Here is a 19,873-nt window from a genome sequence, read left to right on the forward strand (position 1 = left end):
AGGGAGACAAAGTACTCTTTGTTTTATATCAAGAATAATTTCTCACACTATACACTTATTCTAATGTAAAATTTACGAGACTTCAATTGGAATACACATTCTAATTACATTTAATGGTTTAAAATCAAATTTATCCAACTTTGAAACAGAACTTAGAAAACCTTAAACTTACAACATTATTTTTGGGTCTTTGGTCAGTCCCGAGATGCATGCTACAAGACCAATTATTCGGGCATTGTAAGGACTTAGAGGCCCTGCCTTATATTTATTCATTCAATTTTCTTTCTTTAATGTTTATTGATTTCCAGCGGCAAAACTTTTTTTTCATCATTAAATGAGGCAAGAAAAAAGACAAGATAATGCAATTCTACATTACTATCTTCTTATCTTATAAGAACGTAGGTCAAACAGACTCAGAAACAACTGAAGGTGAGGCAGAAGGACTTGAAGTAGGCTCTTGGTACCACTGATTTTCCTCTCGAGTGAGAAAATAGGCATCTGCAATTGGAAAGAATGAAGGTGAGAAGTCCACATTAAAGCCAAATCCATCATGAGTTTTGCTCTATCATTCTAAAACAACCTCAATACTTTATAAAGTATTATTGATAAAAATTGGATGTATTCAGCATCTTGATAACATAAAAATCATTCAATTCTTTATTTTTTAATTAGAAGAATTATTCATCGAAAGTGCCATTCTAATTTGTCAAAAACAGATCAAGGGGGGAACATATTTTGCTCCACCTGACTTGGTAATATGTGTGCTTATAACACAAATTAAAATTTCACTGTCAATGCTTTGAAAGATGCTGCTTTGTTCATCGTTTTTCCATTAACTAAATGCAGATGATTGTTATAACCATGGCCTTTCACGCACCATTCTTAACTTCAAAAGCCAAGTATAAGAAAATAAATTATATTTGTCAAAGAATACGGGTTTAAGAACTATAAAACACATCATTATGCACCAGCACCAACATGCAGCACTATATAAAATGTTTAATGAGACAACAGCGGCATCCTTTCGGTTAATGCTTGCTAGTGACAAACTTTTCAGCAGACTCCACCAAAAATGACATCTGGCTTACCAGAATTCACTTGCCCCACCAGAACTTCATTCAAAGGGGGCCTTTGAGTAGAACTTTGTATATTTTTCAAATTAAAATCAGCTACTGCAAGGAATTTACATTTCTAACAGATCATATTTTGCGGATCAAATGCACATAGAAACTGTGCATAATCTTGCGTAATAAAAATAAAATTAACCAATGTCAACAACTAAATTCATTTCCCACTTTCCAACAAAATTGTTGCAGCATAAGAAACACAGATTAAATAATTTTAGCTTCTGGGTTATATGGAAATAGAGCTTCAACATATCAGAGACATGGATGTAGTTTTCAACCTTTCGAGGTTAATTTATTGAAGCTTACCTGATAAGAACACATCTTTGTATTCGTCATCATCATAAACAAATTGTGGAGGATCAGGAGAACCAACTCCAACAATAGTGCTTCCGCTGCATGAGAAACATTAAGACACCATATAAGATGATTGCATCTTTTAAAATCAAGACTATCACAGGAAAAAGAAAGAAGAGCAAGACCAATACTGGAGTACAGGACTACAGGACTACTACAGCATAAACAATCATTCAGAACAGGAATACGTAAACCTCAGTTTACTTTTTTTTATTACAACCTTTGAAAGAATTAGAATTATAAAGGAATAAATTCAATCATTTAGACTATATGGGTATTTCGGGAAAATTCACTACTGAGGAAATTCATGGAAAAGAGTATAAAACTCTATCTTGCTACAATAAGAGAGATGCTTGCTATGAACCAATAAACAGAATTGAAGGACAGAATGAAAGATAGAAAGAACAAAGAATGAATCTGTTCTTGGAGAATGAAATCTTAACAGAAAAAGAAAGAAATCTGCTTCTTTGGGTTTCCCACTTTCCCTTCCTCAAAAGACAGTTGCAACCTATAAAGCATAGACTCAAACATGGACATGAACAATCCAACAGGGCTAATGCCCAAAATGTAAGACACCAGGACATTGCACACACACATGCATGAGAAAGTCCAGTGATAAACATGACAAAAGATCTAGGTTGATAATCAAGATTTCTATATCCACCTTCTTCCAATGATATGGGCCTAACAAATATTAAGAGGAAATGGCGTCATTTTGGGTAAGAACTTTTTCTCTTTACCAAAAAATTACAAAACAAACGAGTTATATCATTCTAAAATGGCATATTCACCTTTTCAAACAAATTGGGAAGCTTAACATTTTTTTAATGATAACGACGAGCCACAAAAAAATTACCAAGAGACATTATTTATATTATTTTATATTATGTTTAATCTGACTTTTCTAAATGTTTATCCGTTTTAATAATACTAGTGTCCTTGAAGTGTCTAGCCATATAGAGGTATTGGTGTCGGAAGTGTGTCCAAAACATTCCAACCCTTCAATTCGGAGGAATATTTGTGCTTTACACGTTTTACAAATTGCTCTAACTGCTAATACTAACCATTTTGTTTGTCTTCCCTTTATTATTAGCAAATACCTTAGACAATGTCAAAGGTCCTGAACCTGAACTTTGAAGAATTTTAAATTTACAGTTTTAAATTAAAACCATGACTATCATATGAAGTATTTCTACTTCTTTTTGGCTCTACTGTGTTTGATTAACTTTGGAAAATATGCATAATTTTTCTTGATAAAAGAAGAAATTCATTATAACAAAAAGAAGAAAATCACAAGGGTCTTTAGAGGATAAGGATTCCCTTCAATTAAAAAGGAAAATGAAAGTAACAATATACAAAAAATCAACGGTGCTATGCTTCCCAACCTGTCAGCATAAATTGAAACTTGACATAAAGTTTAGTCTATTTACTTCTACCAAACCACTAAAGCTAGTCTCATAATATTGGTTCTGTTAAATATATGATTTGATATGATTGAAAGTAAATAGGAAAATTGGGTATATCTGAACAGATATGTAAGATTTCATTAGAATTTTACAAACTAATAAAGTAATAATGCTAGAGAATATTCATCTTTCCAATTTCAGTCTTTTCTAACATCGCAGGGAATCTCCATCAAACTTCTTGTGCTCACACCACAACAAAATGGTGTTGCGAAACGGAAAAATCGTCACCTAGTTGAAACAGCTCGTACTTCTTACTGCATGTCACTTGATCAATGCATGCCCTCGTCCATCCTCAACAATCAGATCACGTACTCTATTTGGTACCCACAACAGAACCTCTACTCTGTTCTTCTTCGTGTCTTTGGTTGTACCTATTTTGTTCATGATCTTTCCCTAGGTAAAGATAAACTCTCTTTGCTAAGTCTCTTAAGTGTATTTTTCTTGGTTACTCTCACCTACAAAAAGGATGTCGTTGCTCTTGTCCGAAACTTCAACAGTATCTTGTTTATGCTAATGTCATCTACTTTGAGTCTACTCCACTCTTCTCTGAGAGCGTTGTTAGTCATGCAATGCTGGCTGATCAACTTGTTCCCACTCTTGCTGTTGTCACTGCTCCACCACTATTAATTGTTTATCGGTGAAGGCCACAACATCCACCGGTGATTCAGTATACCAATTCCCTAGCATCATCTCTTGCTCCAACCAACCCTCCAACAACGCCTTCTACACCTGAACTTCCCATTGCCCTATGCAAAGGTATTCGGTCCACTCACAATTCTAACCCTTTATATGCTTGTACTCTTCATTGTCACCAATTATCTCCTTTGTGTTTTCCATTTATCTCCTCTTTCGATTCCGTGTCTATTCCTAAGCCTGCAGGTGAAGAAATGGCTGATTTGGCGATGTTGGATGAAATGGCTACTTTACAGACTAGTGGCACATGGGAGTTGGTTCATTTGCCTCCAGAAAAGACTAGTGTTGGTTGTCACTAGGTGTGTACAATGAAGTTTGCACCGGAAGGTTGTATTGATCGGTTCAAAGCCCGATTGGTGGCTAAGGGCTATGCTCAAATCTTTGGCCTTGACTATGGGTATACCCTTTCCCCTGTGACCAAGATTACTACTGTCCATTTGTTTCTTGCTATGGCTGTTATTCGTCATTGGCCACATCACCAATTGGATATTAAAAATGCCTTCCTACATGGGGAGCTACAAGAAGAGGTCTACATGGATCAGTCCCTAGGTTTTATTGCTTCTAGTGGATCTCATCTAGTTTGTCATCTTCGACGCTCGTTTTATGGTCTAAAGCAGTTTCCCCATGCTTGGTTTGGCTGTTTCAGCTCAACCCTAATTCAGTTTGGTATGACACGCTATGAAGCTGGCCACTCTGTTTTCTTCCTTCATTCTTCATTTGGCTTGTGCATTTACTTGGTGGTCTATGTCAATGATACTGTCATTACTGGTGATGACTCTGATGGTATCTGCCGACTCAAATCTCACCTTTAAAGTCAATTTCAGATGAGGGATCTTGGTTTGCTCAAATATTTCTTGGGGATTGAGGTTGCTCAAACCACTTCGGGTATTGTCATTTCCCAGAGGAAATATGCTCTTGACATTCTCATCGAGACTGATATGCTTGACTGTTGTCCATGTGACGCTCCTATGGATCCTAACCTCAAGCTTCTTCTAGGAGGAACCATTGGAAGAGCCGGAAAGATATCGTAGACTCATTGGCAGACTCAATTATCTCACTATCACCAGGCCAAACATTGCATTTGCCGTAAGTGTAGTAAGTCAATTCCTCAATGCCCCTTGTGATAGTCATTGGCACGCTATCATGCGCATCCTTTGATATATCAAGAATGCATCGAGCCACGGACTATTATATGAGGACAAAGGCAATTCCAAAATTGTCTGTTATTCTAATGCTGATTGGGTAGGATCACCATCAGACAAAAGATCTACCTTTGACTATTGTGTTCTTATTGGAGGTAACTTGATTTCATGGAGAAGCAAGAAGCAGAATACAATTGCTAGATCCAATGCTGAAGTTGAATACCGTGCCATGGCAGCAACTGCAAGTGAAATTACATGGCTACAACAACTTCTCCAGCAGCTCCAATTTGGAGACACCCAAGGCATGAAGCTTATCTGTCTTCCATGAACGGACTAAACACATAGAGATAGATTGTCATTTTGTGAGAGACAAAGTACTCAGAAGAAATCACCATTGACTTTGTCAACTCTAGCGACCAATTGGCGGATGTGTTCATTAAATCTCTCAAGCGGTCTCACATTGATTATATTTGTAACAAGCTTAGTATATGACATATATGCTCCAGCTTGAGGGGGAATGTTAAATATATGATTTGATATGATTGAATGTAAATAGGGAAATTGGGTATATCAGAACAGATATGTAGGGATTTCATTATCCTTTGTTTCCTTAATTATCTTGTACCTATAATTATAAATAAACTAGTGTGTGTATGATAACATCACACAACTTCTGTAAACACTTCTATAGGTTCAAGGGCATAGGGCACAAATAATATTCATTGAAAAGGCCAAACAATATTCCACAAAAACAACAGCAGAACAATGTAAGAACAGACGAGGAACTTATTCCACAAAAACATACTAAAGTAAATTCTCATATCATGAGTAAGTTGTTTTTTGAGGTCCACCTTCATACAAATTTCAGTCAACTTGAATCTAATGCAACCATTAGATTTTCAAATCAGAAATGATGACTTGTATTATTCAGAAGGTTTTCTGTGAAAGAAAGGACTACAAGAAATTTAGCATTATTCTCTAAATTGTTCAATCAATATAGTTCAAGATTACAGAGAACTCATCACCAGTTCCACGAAGCAGATGTACAGAAAGGTATATCCACAATCCACATTAAAGGCAATCGCTTGTACAACCATCAATGAGATGATGCAATTAAAATTTTTGTATTTTTTAGGGGGAAAAAAGTTCAATGATGTTTGATAACACTGGCAAATCACGGATAAAGAAAATAGAAGAAAACAGAGTCAAACACCAAGAACAAAGAGTAAATCACTGAGAATCTTTATTGCTTATAGAAGAACTCAGAACAGAGAATTACAACTAAAAAAGGTTCAACTGAATCCCAATTCAGTTGAACTTCTGTACCCAACTCTACTGAATCCCAATTCAGTTAGTCCCAAATCCCAATATGCCAAAAAAATCCCTTTACCATCAGTTAGAGCTCTTATTTATAACAGAATTTAGTTAGTTATTCCTAACAGAATTCGATTAGTTATTCCTATTACTGTCAGGTTGGCGCCTAACATACACTTTGGTAACAAGAGGTTTAGGCATTCTCTTAACCCTATCAATACTCCCCCCCAAAAGAACCATCTTGTCCTCAAGGGGAAATTGAGGAAAAACCTCTAAAATCTGAGTAGTTGACTCCCAAGAGTTCTCACAAGCTGGTAATTGGTCCCATTGAACCAAAACTTCCAAATTTCCCCAAGCATCCTCTCTCCATTGAAGAATTTCAGCCAGCTGAACTTGTAGTTCCATTTCTTTAGAAAGTAAAAGAGGCAGTGGTTGAGGGTGTTGAAGAGGCTTGAGTGACTTTTTCAGCAAAGATACATGAAATACAGGGTGAATTTTTAGCATGAGTAGGGAGCTCCAACTTGTATCCTACAGGACCAACTTGTAAGGCTGAAGCTTCAAAAATACCCAATCACCTACTTCAAAATCAATCTGTCTTCTGTGTTTATTAGCTTGTGCTTTCATCAGATTCTGGGCCTTTAAAAGATTCTGCTTTAACTCTTGTAAGACCACATCTCTGGCTACCAGCAACTGATTTACTGCGTCAATCTTGGAAGTAAAAGTGCACCCTTTAATCAAAGTAGGAGGATCTCTTCCATATAAAGCCTTGAATGGTGTCATGCCAGCAGAAATATTGAAAGTAGTATTGAACCAAAATTCTGTCCAAGATAACCAATCAACCCACTGTTTTGGCTTTGGACCCACAAAACATCTGAGATAAGTTTCCAAACTCCTATTAACCACTTCTGTTTGTCCATCGGTTTGAGGATGGTATGTAGTGCTATACTTCAATTGTGTTCCTACTAATCTGAACAATTCCAGCCAAAATTGACTGAGAAAAACTGATCTCTATCTGAAACTATAGAAGCGGGAAAACCATAGCCACATCCTTAGCAGAAAAAGGATGACTTAGAGCATAAAAATGAGCATATTTCATTAACCTGTCTACTACACAAAGATAGTGTCCTTTCCCCTGGATTTTGTCAAACCTGAAATGAAATACATGGAGATATCTTGCCACACTTGAGTTGGTATCGGCAGTAGCTGTAAAAGACCTCCAGGAGCCAAAGTCGAATGCTTGTATATCTGGCAAACATCGCAAGCCTCCACATACTGTTTCACATAATTCCTGATGCCCTCCCAATAAAAAATACTAGATACCCTTTTGAAAGTTCTGAAGAAACCGGAGTGGCCCCCAGCAACACAATCATGGCATTCAGCCAGAATAAGAGGAATTCTATTTGAAGATTTTGACAATACTAATCTTCTTTTGTACAATAAGCTCCCAACTTGAAACTGGAATCCAGGGTGAGAATTAGGATCCCCAACCAGATCCTAAATAACCTTCTGTCATTTTCGTTCCTGTTGCACCTCTTGAAACCAATCCTCAGAATTAGCTAACTGTATTACAGAAACAGCATACATAGCCTTTCTGGAGAAAGCATCGGCGACTGGATTTTCTTTGCCTAGCTTGAATTGGATCTCAAAATCTAATCCAACGAGCTTCACAGCCCACTTAAACTGCTCCTCAGTAAAGAGCCTCTGGTCTGTGAGGAATTTCAAACTCCTTTGATCAGTCTTGATAAGAAAGTGTCTCCCCATAAGATAGTGTTTCCATTTTTGTACAGCTTGCACAACTTCCATCAACTCCCTTTCATAGACTGACTCCAGCTGTGCTCGAGGAGAGAGTCCTTTGTTCCAAAAAGCCAAAGGCCTGCCCTCTTGCATAAGAACAGCCCCTACTCCTTTACTAGAAGCATCTGTCTCCAGAACAAAGGTTTTTGAAAAATCAGGAACTGCTAATAAAGGCAAACTGACCATGGCAGATTTTAAAGTTTCAAAAGCTAGAGTAACTTCTGGTGTCCATACAAAGCTATCCTTTTTCAGTAATTCAGTCAAAGGCTTTGCTATTTTACCATAGCCTTGGAAAAATCTTCTATAGTAGCCTGTCAGTCCCAAAAACCCCCTCAAACTCTTCAAATCTTTAGGAACTGGCCAGGAACTCATTGCTGCCACCTTGGATTTATCTGCTGCCACCCTTGAAAAGTTGATAGAGCATTGGTAAGACCAAAAGGCATGACCACAAACTCATAGAGCCCCTCATGTGTCCTAAAGGCTGTTTTCTCAATATCTGAATCTTTCATTCTGATTTGGTGATATCCAGCCTTCAAATCCAATTTAGTGAAGATAGTAGCTCCACCAATTTCATCCAAAAGCTCCTCGATTATTGGAATTGGAAATTTATTAGGTATGGTTATCTTGTTTAAAGCTCGATAATCCACACAAAATTTCCAGCCCCTATCTTTCTTTTTGACTAAGATAATAGGGCTAGAATAAGGACTGATGCTAGGCCTTATGACCCCTAATTCCATCATTTCCCTAACCATCCTTTCTATCTCATTTTTCTGATAATGAGGATACTTATAAGGCCTCAGATTGGGAGTAGAAGCACCTTCTGTTAATTGGATGGCATGATCATGTCTCCTTATTGGAGGTAACCCTTGAGGATCAGCAAAAACATCCTCAAATTCTGCTAACAAATCCAGAACAGCTGCAGGAATTTCCACTTTTTCAGTGGCAGCCTCAGTAGAAGATTCACAATGAATCATTAATCCTTCTCCTTCCTCCTTCAGAATCTGCATCAAAGCCCCTAAAGGAAGTGCAGTTCTTGTCAATGCAGGATTTCCAGAAATCTTAATCAATTTGCTTCCCTGTTTGACAATAAGTTCCAGCTTGCCAAAATCAGCCTTGATTTCCCCCAAACCAGCTAACCAATCCAACCTCAAAACAATATCCACCCCTTTCAAAGTAAACAAATAGAAATCCTATTCAATTTCTAGTTGCTGCAATTGGAACTTTAATTTGGGACACTTTCCTTTGCACCTCACTTTATGGCCATCTCCCACCTCCACAAGGTATGAAGGAGTATCTTGAACTCTCAAGTTCAGTTTATCCACCAATTCTGTAGCTATAAAATTGTGGGAAGCCCCACAATCCAACAATATCACAATAGAATGGCCCTGTAATAAACCGTCCACTTTCCAGGATTTTGAAGTGGTAAATCCAGACATAGAGCATAATGATAATTGCAAGGATTTAAAAGTTTGCAAACTGTCTTCTTGTTCCTCTTCCTCTACCTCTTCTTCTTCTACTTCTAGAATTATCATTCTGACTTGCCTATTTTTGCATCTGTGTTCTCTAGTAAATGGCTCATCACATCTAAAACATAGTTCCTTTTCTCTTTTCTCCCTCATTTCTGCCCTAGTTAAATGCTTAAATTCCACACTCCTATTCCTCCCACTTTCTACAATTTGGCTTTGCACTGTACCACTCCCTGTACTACTCACAACAAAAACTTCATTCTTCTTATCATTTCCCAATTTAGACTCCAGAGTAACAGTTTTAGTGTAGGGACTGCTTCTAGAATAACTAGAAGTTCTAGCATAGCCATAACTATTCCCCTTATTAAGCAACACATTCTTTTGTTCTATCAATAAAGCTTTTTGAATGATTTCTGATAAGGAATGTAAATCATACAATTTTACCTCTGCTTGCAACTCTTCCTGAAGGCCATTCAGAAAAATTCCTCCAACGAATTCTTGATCAATAGTCCTCAATGCTCCCACATACTTCTCAAAATCTTCCACAAATTCATCCATAGTGCCTGTTTGCTTGAGAGATAACAATTGTTCAAACGAATTTTGAATCATGGAAGGGTTGAAATCTCCTCACAACAGCAAGTTTGAACCTCTCCCAATTTGGATTTGGATTGCACCTCTCCCACCATTGATACCAACTCAAAGCTTTTCCCTCCAAAGTCATCACTGTCGTTTGCATCTTTTCATCTTCAGTGACATCTTTCAACAGAAAATATCTCTCCAATTGATGCGTCCAGCCAAATGCACTTCTCCAGCAAAAATCGGAATCTCCAGCTTGCGCCACTTCTCCCTTCGATTCGTATCCTCAAGATGACCACCACTGCTGCCGATTCCTTCAAGAATTGGACCTCCCTCACGATCACGATCCCGATTTTGGCCAAATCGAGCGACAATCTCTGCAATTTGTTCCTCGTGTTTCTTCGCCAGAGCTTCAGCAAGCTCCAATCGAATCCTCATCTCCTCACGCTCTTGCTCCCAATCTTTAGAGTTTCGTGCCATACTCCTGGTCTTCATACGCAGCGTCTGGAATCGCGGATCTCAGGGCACCAGATCGGTGCTCTGATACCAGTGATAACACTGGCAAATCACGGATAAAGAAAATAGAAGAAAACAGAGCCAAACACCAAGAACAAAGAGTAAATCACTGAGAATCTTTATTGCTTATAGAAGAACTCAGAACAGAGAAGTACAACTGAAAAAGGTTCAACTGAATCCCAATTCAGTTGAACTTCTGTACCCAACTCTACTGACTCCCAATTCAGTTAGTCCCAAATCCCAATATGCCAAAAAAAACCCCTTTACCATCAGTTAGAGCTCTTATTTATAGTACTCTTTAACTAACAGAATTCGGTTAGTTATTCTTAACAGAATTCGGTTAGTTATTCTTATTACTGCCAGACTGGCGCCTAACATACACTTTGGTAACAAGAGGTTTAGGCATTCTCTTAACCCTATCAATGTTAGACATCAACTTGAGTTAAAAAGAAAGATACAATTTTATAACAATTTTACAAATGGTTTGAACTAATCAGATCTCTTGTCATTTGAATCAGGCTAAAGACAGACCCTGAAATCCCGTCTTACTAGCAGAATGTAAGAAAAGAAGTTTATGGAACTGAGACTTGTTCTGTAGATGATATATCAAAGGCTAAACCATTGCAGAACAGACTCAAATTTCACTAAGTTATGACTATGTTTTAGAAACACACTATCTCTAATGTGTTTCCAGTGCTTAGTTACTTGCTACCTTGAGATTATTGTTACTTATGTTTATTGTTTTAGTTTTTATTTTTCTCTGATTTAATTCTATTTTTCTATTCCACATCAATCCAGACACCAATACTTATTTGTTGAGCAACATCAACATAATGTGTTTTCTATTAGCTTAAAATTCTACAGGTATTTTCTCAACACAACCAGAAAGCAGTTACATATTAGTCCCCATTGAAGTTTTAATAATATCTTTCCAAAAGGCTACTTCAGTAACTTGCTTTGGATCTGGGTTCTCTTATAGTTTATATGGTTTTATGGACAAAGAGAAAGTACATGTTTTAAGAGTTCTGGTAAATAAACATTGATAAGCAAGTGGGGTGGCTCATGGTTTTAGGTGGTCAACAATATCCAAACATCATGCCGCAGTGGTCAGATTTTTGGACAATCACTTAACAAGTGCTAATTTCTATAAAGTTATTATCTGAGTTTCTCTTTTGGGCCCTCTCCCACAGTAGCATTTGCATTTAATGTTTCTGCATGCCTCTGCAGCATTATTTGTTTCTTAAGAAGTATTGTTGGATAGATGGTTGTGTTAACCTGATCTATGTGACACAAACAAAAGATGAAAAGAATTAATAGCAGGACACAATATGTCAATAAGATGGTAGTCTAAATTGGTGATTATCTAAAAATTCTCATTACTGATATCCCTCAATATTTGACAGCTCACTTGAACTATTTTATCAATTTATAATCAAATGGCTTACATTTCCTGGATGACCTAACCACTCATGTACTAAGTTTACATTACACATGCTTAAGGATATAATCATATAGTGTTAAATAATTGTTTTCATACAGGGTAAGGTAATTAAACAACATTAGCATTATATCAGGTTAATAGCACTGCAATTTGGGTTATGTTTAGTCCTGCATTGCTAAGCATCAGCAGAAACCTGCAAATTGAGAAAGAAGACAGACACACACTACAAATATAGATATTAACATATATAAATATATACCCACAAGGGGTTGGGCACAGTGGTAAGTGAACTGTGCTCCAGGAGAGGACAACAGTTAGAGCCATGATACTACTTGTGGCAGAAGGTATTAGTCTCACACCCAAAGGGAGTCGGGAAACCAACACATAATATGTTTGTGCCTGGGAGCTCTAGCAAGTATATATGACTTGCACGGAAATGCCAGTGTAAATATTAAAGAATAATAGGTTTTCCAGTGTATTCACCTTCCTGACATAAAAACAGCATCATATTCTCCACGACCAGCTGCACTAATTCGCTGCTTCAGTCTTTTGAGAGAGGGGAGAACTTCAAATGCTGGAGGTTCTGCAGACAAAAAAAAGGAGGAAAACATGAAAAGAAAATTAAAAGTCAAATGCATCAGAACAGTCCCAAGTTCAATAGTATTCTGATGTTTGTACATGAGCATCAGGATCAAACAAATATAACAATGTCAATGATAGGAAGGATTGATTTGCAAGACATTGACACGGTCAATATTTCAGTAAGTTGTAAATACAATTATATAATGAGAATAGAATAGTAAATTTCAGTTCTGCTAGATTACCTTCAAGCTAAACACCTCATAGAATTATGTGCGATGTGCATTCAAGAAGATCAAATCAAACCGAACATAAAAAAAGAATGATACACAGCTAGAAGCATACCTAAATCATTAATACAAACATCTTGTGAGATACCAATCTTTGAGATCTTCTCCAGCAATGTTAAAGGTTCAACATTACTAGTCTGGTCCAAACATAGACGCTGTATCATTGGAAGTTGTTAAATTTGTGACTATAAAAGAGGGAGGGGGAAGTATGGTTTCATTACTACTCCGAAAAGTCAAATACCTTGTAGACTTCGGCAGTTGAACATGCTTCTGGGGGCTTTATGAGAACCATTGGAACATCTAGAGATACTGGTGGAGGAATATTCTGAACAACCTGCATAAGTGAAAGAAATTTTTTTGAATAAAATATATTGATTGGGAAATCATATTGAATATAAGTTTAGCTGCCTGCAAAAGGTTAAAAGGGATATTTAGGAACAGACAAATCCCTTCCCATCCATGACAAAATGATCCAATGTCCATACTAAATTATTAAAGGTTTCAGGAATAAAGATCAACCTAGATTATCTTAACTAACAATTGTAAAGGTTGGGTCCACTTGGTGTGTGTTGGTGGTTGATATTTAATCGGTAGAGAATGACTATCAAAATTTAGTACCATGACTCCTTAAGTAGTATTGCAGGACAGTGACATAGCTCTTCACAATTATAGTAACTAATAGAGTTGTAAGATATTATCAATTGGTGCCACACATTGCAAATCCACACAGCAAGATATAACAATATATAAAACATAAACATCTTGTGGTTTTTCTCAAATCTGACTTTGAGAAAGGAAGGTACCTAATGTTTGGACTAACCTCTCCTCGACCAGTGCAATAGGCTGCTCCCTGAGAGAAAAAGAAGGGAATATCTGATCCAATCTCACTTGACCATTCTTGGAGTTCTTTCTCAGAGGCAGGACAGCCACTAAATTGATTGGCTGCCCATAGTGTAGTTGCAGCGTTGCTACTTCCACCGCCAAGCCCTGCCCCAGTAGGCACCCGTTTATCAAGATGAATCTGAAAACAACATCAATATACACGATACACGTTAAATCTCGTGGTAAGTTGAATTCCAAGAAAAATTAAGAAGCATGCAGTATTTAATTCAAAATAATAAAAATCACAAAGAAAATAATCACTGTTAATTCATACCCAAAAGTACTTGTCACTGCCAGTCTTCTTCCTGTAAAGATTAAGCGCCTTAATAATCTGTTAAAAGAGAATTTCCACAAAACATTCTGTGAAGTCTGAACAAATAAATGACCAGAGGAAGAAAAGGGTGAGAAGGAAAAACAGTAGTACCAAATTTCTATCATCAAGGGGCACCCCAGACACGTTGGTTGACAGGCTATCCTTGGTTTTTGAAGGTGACAAAGAGAACTTAATTATGTCACCTAGACTTATCACCTAAAGACTCAAAAGATGCAAGTAAGACACTCTCAAGAATACATATACCATATTAAAAGGTAAATGTAATGAAAGAGCATTGAATCATTTACCAAATTGCAATCACAACTTACATGAAAAAGGGATGCCAAATCATGATACCCATCTTCCCTCTTGTTGGTTATTCTCAAGAAAACATTTATCTGCAGCAGAAGAAGGGTTGGCAATTTCAACGCAAAGCAAACAAATTTGGGTAGCCTCTTAGCAAAAGCATGGTGGAAGGTGGATTACCTTGCAAGGAGAGAACAAAGTAAGCCTTGAAAGGGGAGTTTCCCTGTCCACTTCATCAGCCAACTTGTTAATCCTTCCTTCGGGGTCATACACAATCTAATTTCACCAACCAAAAGTTACAACATTTTAAAAAATACTTATCAAAGAAACAAAATTCGATCCAAAGCACAACACAATAAGAAAATTCAAACTTTATCCCTAAACAAATGCCATTCTACACAAACAACAACACTGAAACTTCAATCCAAAGCATAACACCAAAAATCAACTAAATTCAATCCAAAGCATAACACACAAAAAAAATTCAAACCTTATGCCTAAACAAGTGCCATTCTACAGAAACCACCACACCGAAACTTCAATACATCCAAAGCATAACAAAAAAAAAAAAAAACAAAAAAGAGGAGGCAAATATGGGACCTCTATTTGTCTCCTGGAAGTGTTGGAATCAGAAACCATGGCTCTGACCAAGTGGGGTCTCTGAAACCGAAGCTTTGAGTGAAAATTGGAGGGCCCATTTGGTCTGAATTGAGCTAAATGGTTGCTTCTGAAGGGGTTTTGGGAAGTGGGGAAGACGTAGTTACTGCAAAGAAAGAGAGAGGAAGCCATGGATAGGTGAAAGATTGAAACTTGAGTTCAGCTGCAGATACCTAACATGAGTACATGGAAAAATGTCAACTCATGTAATGTGCTTTTTGTTCTTCCTACCAAATCTGGTCAAATTCAATTTTGCCCGTAAGAGAAAGTCTTAATATATTTTTAACAAATGTTATAAAATCAAACCGGACTGATAATTCAAACGGTGGTGAAAGCACTTTTTATGGTTTATTTGTTTAATATAAAAAAAAGTGATTGCAAAATAAAAGTGATTTAAAAAAGGTCATTTTTTAGGAAGCTAATAAGAGTTTTTCTTAAAATAAAAAACGGACAATTTCTTTAAAAAACACAATTTAAACACATTGAAAATACAAAAATTCGTTTGTTTTATTAAAAAAAGTAGAAAGATTTTAAGAAGAAAAAAAAACTTAAACAAACAGGCATTTCTCTAACAAATATGAATGAATATTAATTAAGTTTATATTTTTAATATTATATAACATTTTAAATAATAAAGTTATAAATTATAAGAAACTAATATATAAAAATTATAAATTGATATGAATGAGTAAATATATGTATAATAAAATCCTTCACAAAAAAATGTGTTTTATAAGATAAATAATTAATAATAATTGAAAAAATTTATAATTACATGTAATTTTTAAATACATGTTTCTATTTATTTCAAAAATATTTTGATTAGCAGTAAAAATAATATTTTTATTAAATTACAAAAAAAATAAAAAAATAAACATATTTATACCAATTTTCCACACTCGTAGGTTTGTTGGTTGACGAATAAAATTCTTTTAAACATTTATTAATCTTGTAACAGATGCAGTTAATATTTATAAAAAAATAAATATTAAATACTTCTCTTTTTGAGAGTTAAGAAAAAGTTTTAAGAAAATCTAATTAAGAAAAATTGGAATTTGATTCCACTAATGTATGCAACTAGTCCTATCAAATTTGGGGATAAGCCGCGTGATTCATTCAATTCAAGGTCTGTTTGATTTCGGCTTCTCGTGTTGAATCATTTTTGGGAGTTGCTACGTGCACCCAGCATTATTGCTGGGGCACCCAGCAAACAGTGAAGTGGTAAAACTGCCCTTCAGCAATTCTTCTTTCGGAAGAAGATTTTTTCGGAAACTTTTCGAAAAACCTTTTTTCGGAACTTTTCCGGAAGAACCTTCTTCCGGAAGAAGAATTTGTGTCTTCCGGAAGTACTCACAAACAACTTCCGGAAGAACGTCATCCGGAATGTTTTCGGGAGAAGCTTCTTCCGGAAGATTTTCATTTTCTTCCGGAAGAAGCTTCTTCCGGAAGTTAATTTTTTTTAAAAAAATATTTTATTTTGTAATAATTTACTTTTAATTGGATAAACTAATTTATAAAATAATTAATACTATTATACATAAATAATTAAATAATTAGTGAACGTAATTATGACTAATATTTATAATTTGTTTTTTACGCGCATGTCAAATATTAATTTGTGTGACAATTTAGTATAATTTAAACCATAAAAATTAATTAATTCGTAAATTTTATTAAAAATATAAATTATTTATTATGATAACATTTAATTTCTATTATAAAAGTTAATATATACTAAAAAAATGATTATTATTTTATAACAAAATGAAGAAAAAAGAATTTTCATTTTATAATAATAAGTAAAAATAAAATAATATTTAATGCGTATGTAATGACGATTTTGCCCTTGTGTAAATTTCTTTAAATTAATGTGTTCAGGCTGTGTTTTACTGCGCTTTCTTCTTTGTTTCTTCTTCCGTTTGCTTTGTTTGTTTCTTCCGTTTGCTGTTGTTTCGGTGGTGGTCCCTTTTGCAGTCTCCGTTGGTGGTCCCGTGAAGTATTTGAAGATTTGGTGGTCTCGTGTTCCGTATTTGAAGTTTTATTAGTGGCTGCTGTTCTTATTTCGTCGGAGGTATACATTTATTTCGTTTTCCGGTTAGTTTTTAGAGAAGAAAAACAGTAAAAAGTGTATCCGGAAGAAATTTTAGGCACAGTAGGAGGAAGGTCCGGAATGACCACTTCCGGAAGAAGGTCTTCCGGAAGTTATGAAGGCCAATTCTGGAAGAAGTGCTTCCGGAATTGGCCTTCATAACTTCCGGCAGACCTTCTTCCGGAAGTTACTAAGCCCAATTTCGGAAGAAGTGCTTCCGGAAGTAGTTTCCGGAAGCACTTCTTCCAGAATTGGCCTTAGTAACTTCTGGAGTAATTTTTTTTTATTTCTGTTTTATAATTTATATATATATATATATATATATTTCTGTTAGTTAATAATGAATTATTGGTTTAATTAGGTATAATGGTATATATTGTGGATTATAATTGTTTTCTTTTATAATGGTATATATATATATATATATATATATATATATATATATATATATATATATATATATATATATATATATTTCTGTTTTATATATGTTGTGGATTATTGATTTAATTAGGTATAATGATATAATATTAAATGATTTAGGTAACTTAAATGTATAATGGTACAAAAATGTTTTATTAGTTGTTTATTATAGTGATAAGTTTAGTTTAAGTAAATAATGTAGTTATAAATTTAGAATATATTTGTATTAGTTTTTAGTTAATAAGTAGTCAATTTATCGATGTGGTTATATGATAATTTTAATATAGTCGTGTATGATGCATATGTGCTATTAATATGTTTGTTATTTAAGGTGTAGTAAATTTTTGGATGTGGTTATATGATAATTTGAATGTACTTGTGTATGATGCATATGTCCTTAAGATGGACGAAGATCAATGGAGGTATGACTTTGCGATGTCACAAGAAGTTCATATGGATTATGATTATGATAATCAAGAAGAATGTGGAGTGAATGAACCACATGTCGATTGTTCAAATGCTTTTAATACATCTCAGGTAATCATAGATAATTTGAGTCATTGGTTGAATTGATGGTTTGTATGAAAATTAATATGTTAGGGTTGCGTTGTAGGTATTCGCTACTCGAGATGATGTTTTGCAATGGGCTCGAACAGTTGCCCATGAAAATGGATTTGTTGCAGTGATTATGAGATCTGACACAGAAACCGGTAGCAGAGGAAGAAGTTCATTTGTGTTAATTGGGTGTGAAAGGAGTGGTACGTACAAGTGTAGAAATAAAGAATTCGTTAGAAAAGACACCGGGAGTAGGATATGTGGTTGTCCCTTCAGGCTTCGTGGGAAACCAGTGCATGGAGGGGAAGGTTGGATGGTGAAGTTGATCTGTGGGATTCATAATCATGAATTGGTGAAGTCCTTAGTTGGACTTCCATACGCCGGGCGATTGACTAAGGAAGAAAAGAAAATTATTGCTGATATGACAAAGTCGATGGTGAAACCGAAAAACATCTTGCTAACGTTGAAGGAACACAATGCCGACAGTTACACCACGATAAAGCAAATTTACAATGCAAGAAGTGCATATTGTTCTTCAATAAGAGGAGCTGATACCGAAATGCAGCATCTGATGAAGCTTCTCGAACGTGATCAATACATTCATTGGCATAGATTGAAGGATGAAGTTGTGGTGCGTGATCTGTTTTGGTGTCACCCAGATGCAGTAAAGTTATGCAATGCATGTCATCTGGTGTTTTTTATAGACAGTACCTACAAAACAAACAGGTACAGACTCCCACTACTTGACTTTGTTGGAGTGACACCAACGGCGATGACATTCTCTGCTGGGTTTGCATATCTGGAGGCTGAGCGTGTTAATAATATTGTATGGGCTTTGGAACGATTTCGAGGCCTATTTTTAAGACACGATCGCCTCCCTCTTGTTATTGTCACTGACAGAGACCTAGCACTGATGAATGCAGTGAAAACTGTGTTTCCCGAGTCTACTAATTTGTTGTGCATGTTTCATATCAATAAGAATGTGAAGGCGAAGTGCAAATCTTTAATCGGGGAAAAAAATGTGTGGGACTATGTAATGGATAGCTGGGGTACTTTGGTTGATTGTCCGCTCGAATACGAGTTCCATGAGTCACATCAGAAGTTTCAAGTTGCTTGTTCGCCTTGGCCGATGTTCGTTGACTATGTTAACGACACATGGATTATCCCCCACAAGAAAAAATTTATTCTAGCATGGACGAATAAGGTCATGCACCTAGGCAACACAACAACAAACAGGTATTAACAACTGAATTTATTTGTTAGTAACGATTAGTATTAAATGGTATTTAATTGTTGTATATTTTCATGTTTGTTGTGTATTTTAAATGTAGGGTTGAATCAGATCATTGGGCTCTCAAAAGAGTACTACAAAATAGCATTGGAGACCTATGTAGTGTTTGGGATGCCATGAACAACATGATCACGCTGCAACACGTCGAAATTAAAGCATCCTTTGAAACCAGTACGCATGTGGTTGGCCATGTATATAAAAAAACCTTATACAAGAGGCTTTTTGGGATGGTTTCGAGGGATGCTTTAAATCAGATTGCTTCTGAGATTGACCGTCTACGTTATCTCGGCAACAATCTCTCTTCTTGTGGTTGTGTGATGAGAAGCACGCACGGGCTTCCTTGTGCATGTGAGCTTTCTAGGTATACTGCTGGCAGCATCCCATTGGAGTCAGTCCATCTTTTTTGGAGGAGACTTTGCTTTTCAGACCAAGGGTTATGTGAGACGGAAGTCACCATCAAGGAAGAAATAGAGGTCATATCTAAAAGGTTTGATGAACTTGATGTGGCTGGCAAAGTAACTCTGAAGAGTAAACTTCGAGAAATTGCATACCCTGATCATAACTCTATGTGCCCTCCTCCGTCAAAGGTGAACACTAAA

General features: G+C 35.9%; 1 protein-coding gene across 1 annotated transcript; it reads right to left on the bottom strand.

Annotated features, from left to right (window-relative positions):
• Positions 1–15,182, bottom strand: LOC114382385 (4-diphosphocytidyl-2-C-methyl-D-erythritol kinase, chloroplastic/chromoplastic-like). Its single transcript, XM_028341764.1, has 11 exons — positions 14,860–15,182; positions 14,440–14,535; positions 14,283–14,351; positions 14,065–14,169; positions 13,915–13,971; positions 13,579–13,779; positions 13,000–13,092; positions 12,814–12,913; positions 12,373–12,472; positions 1,434–1,519; positions 1–498 (listed from the first exon to the last, which is right to left on the bottom strand). Exons 1-11 carry the CDS (start codon positions 15,046–15,048, stop codon positions 404–406), a joined length of 1,191 nt encoding a protein of 396 aa, XP_028197565.1. The 5' UTR covers positions 15,049–15,182; the 3' UTR covers positions 1–403.
• Between the last annotated feature and the right edge of the window lie 4,691 nt (positions 15,183–19,873).

Source organism: Glycine soja, chromosome 13 (assembly GCF_004193775.1).
Source record: "Glycine soja cultivar W05 chromosome 13, ASM419377v2, whole genome shotgun sequence".
Taxonomy (NCBI): domain Eukaryota; kingdom Viridiplantae; phylum Streptophyta; class Magnoliopsida; order Fabales; family Fabaceae; genus Glycine; species Glycine soja.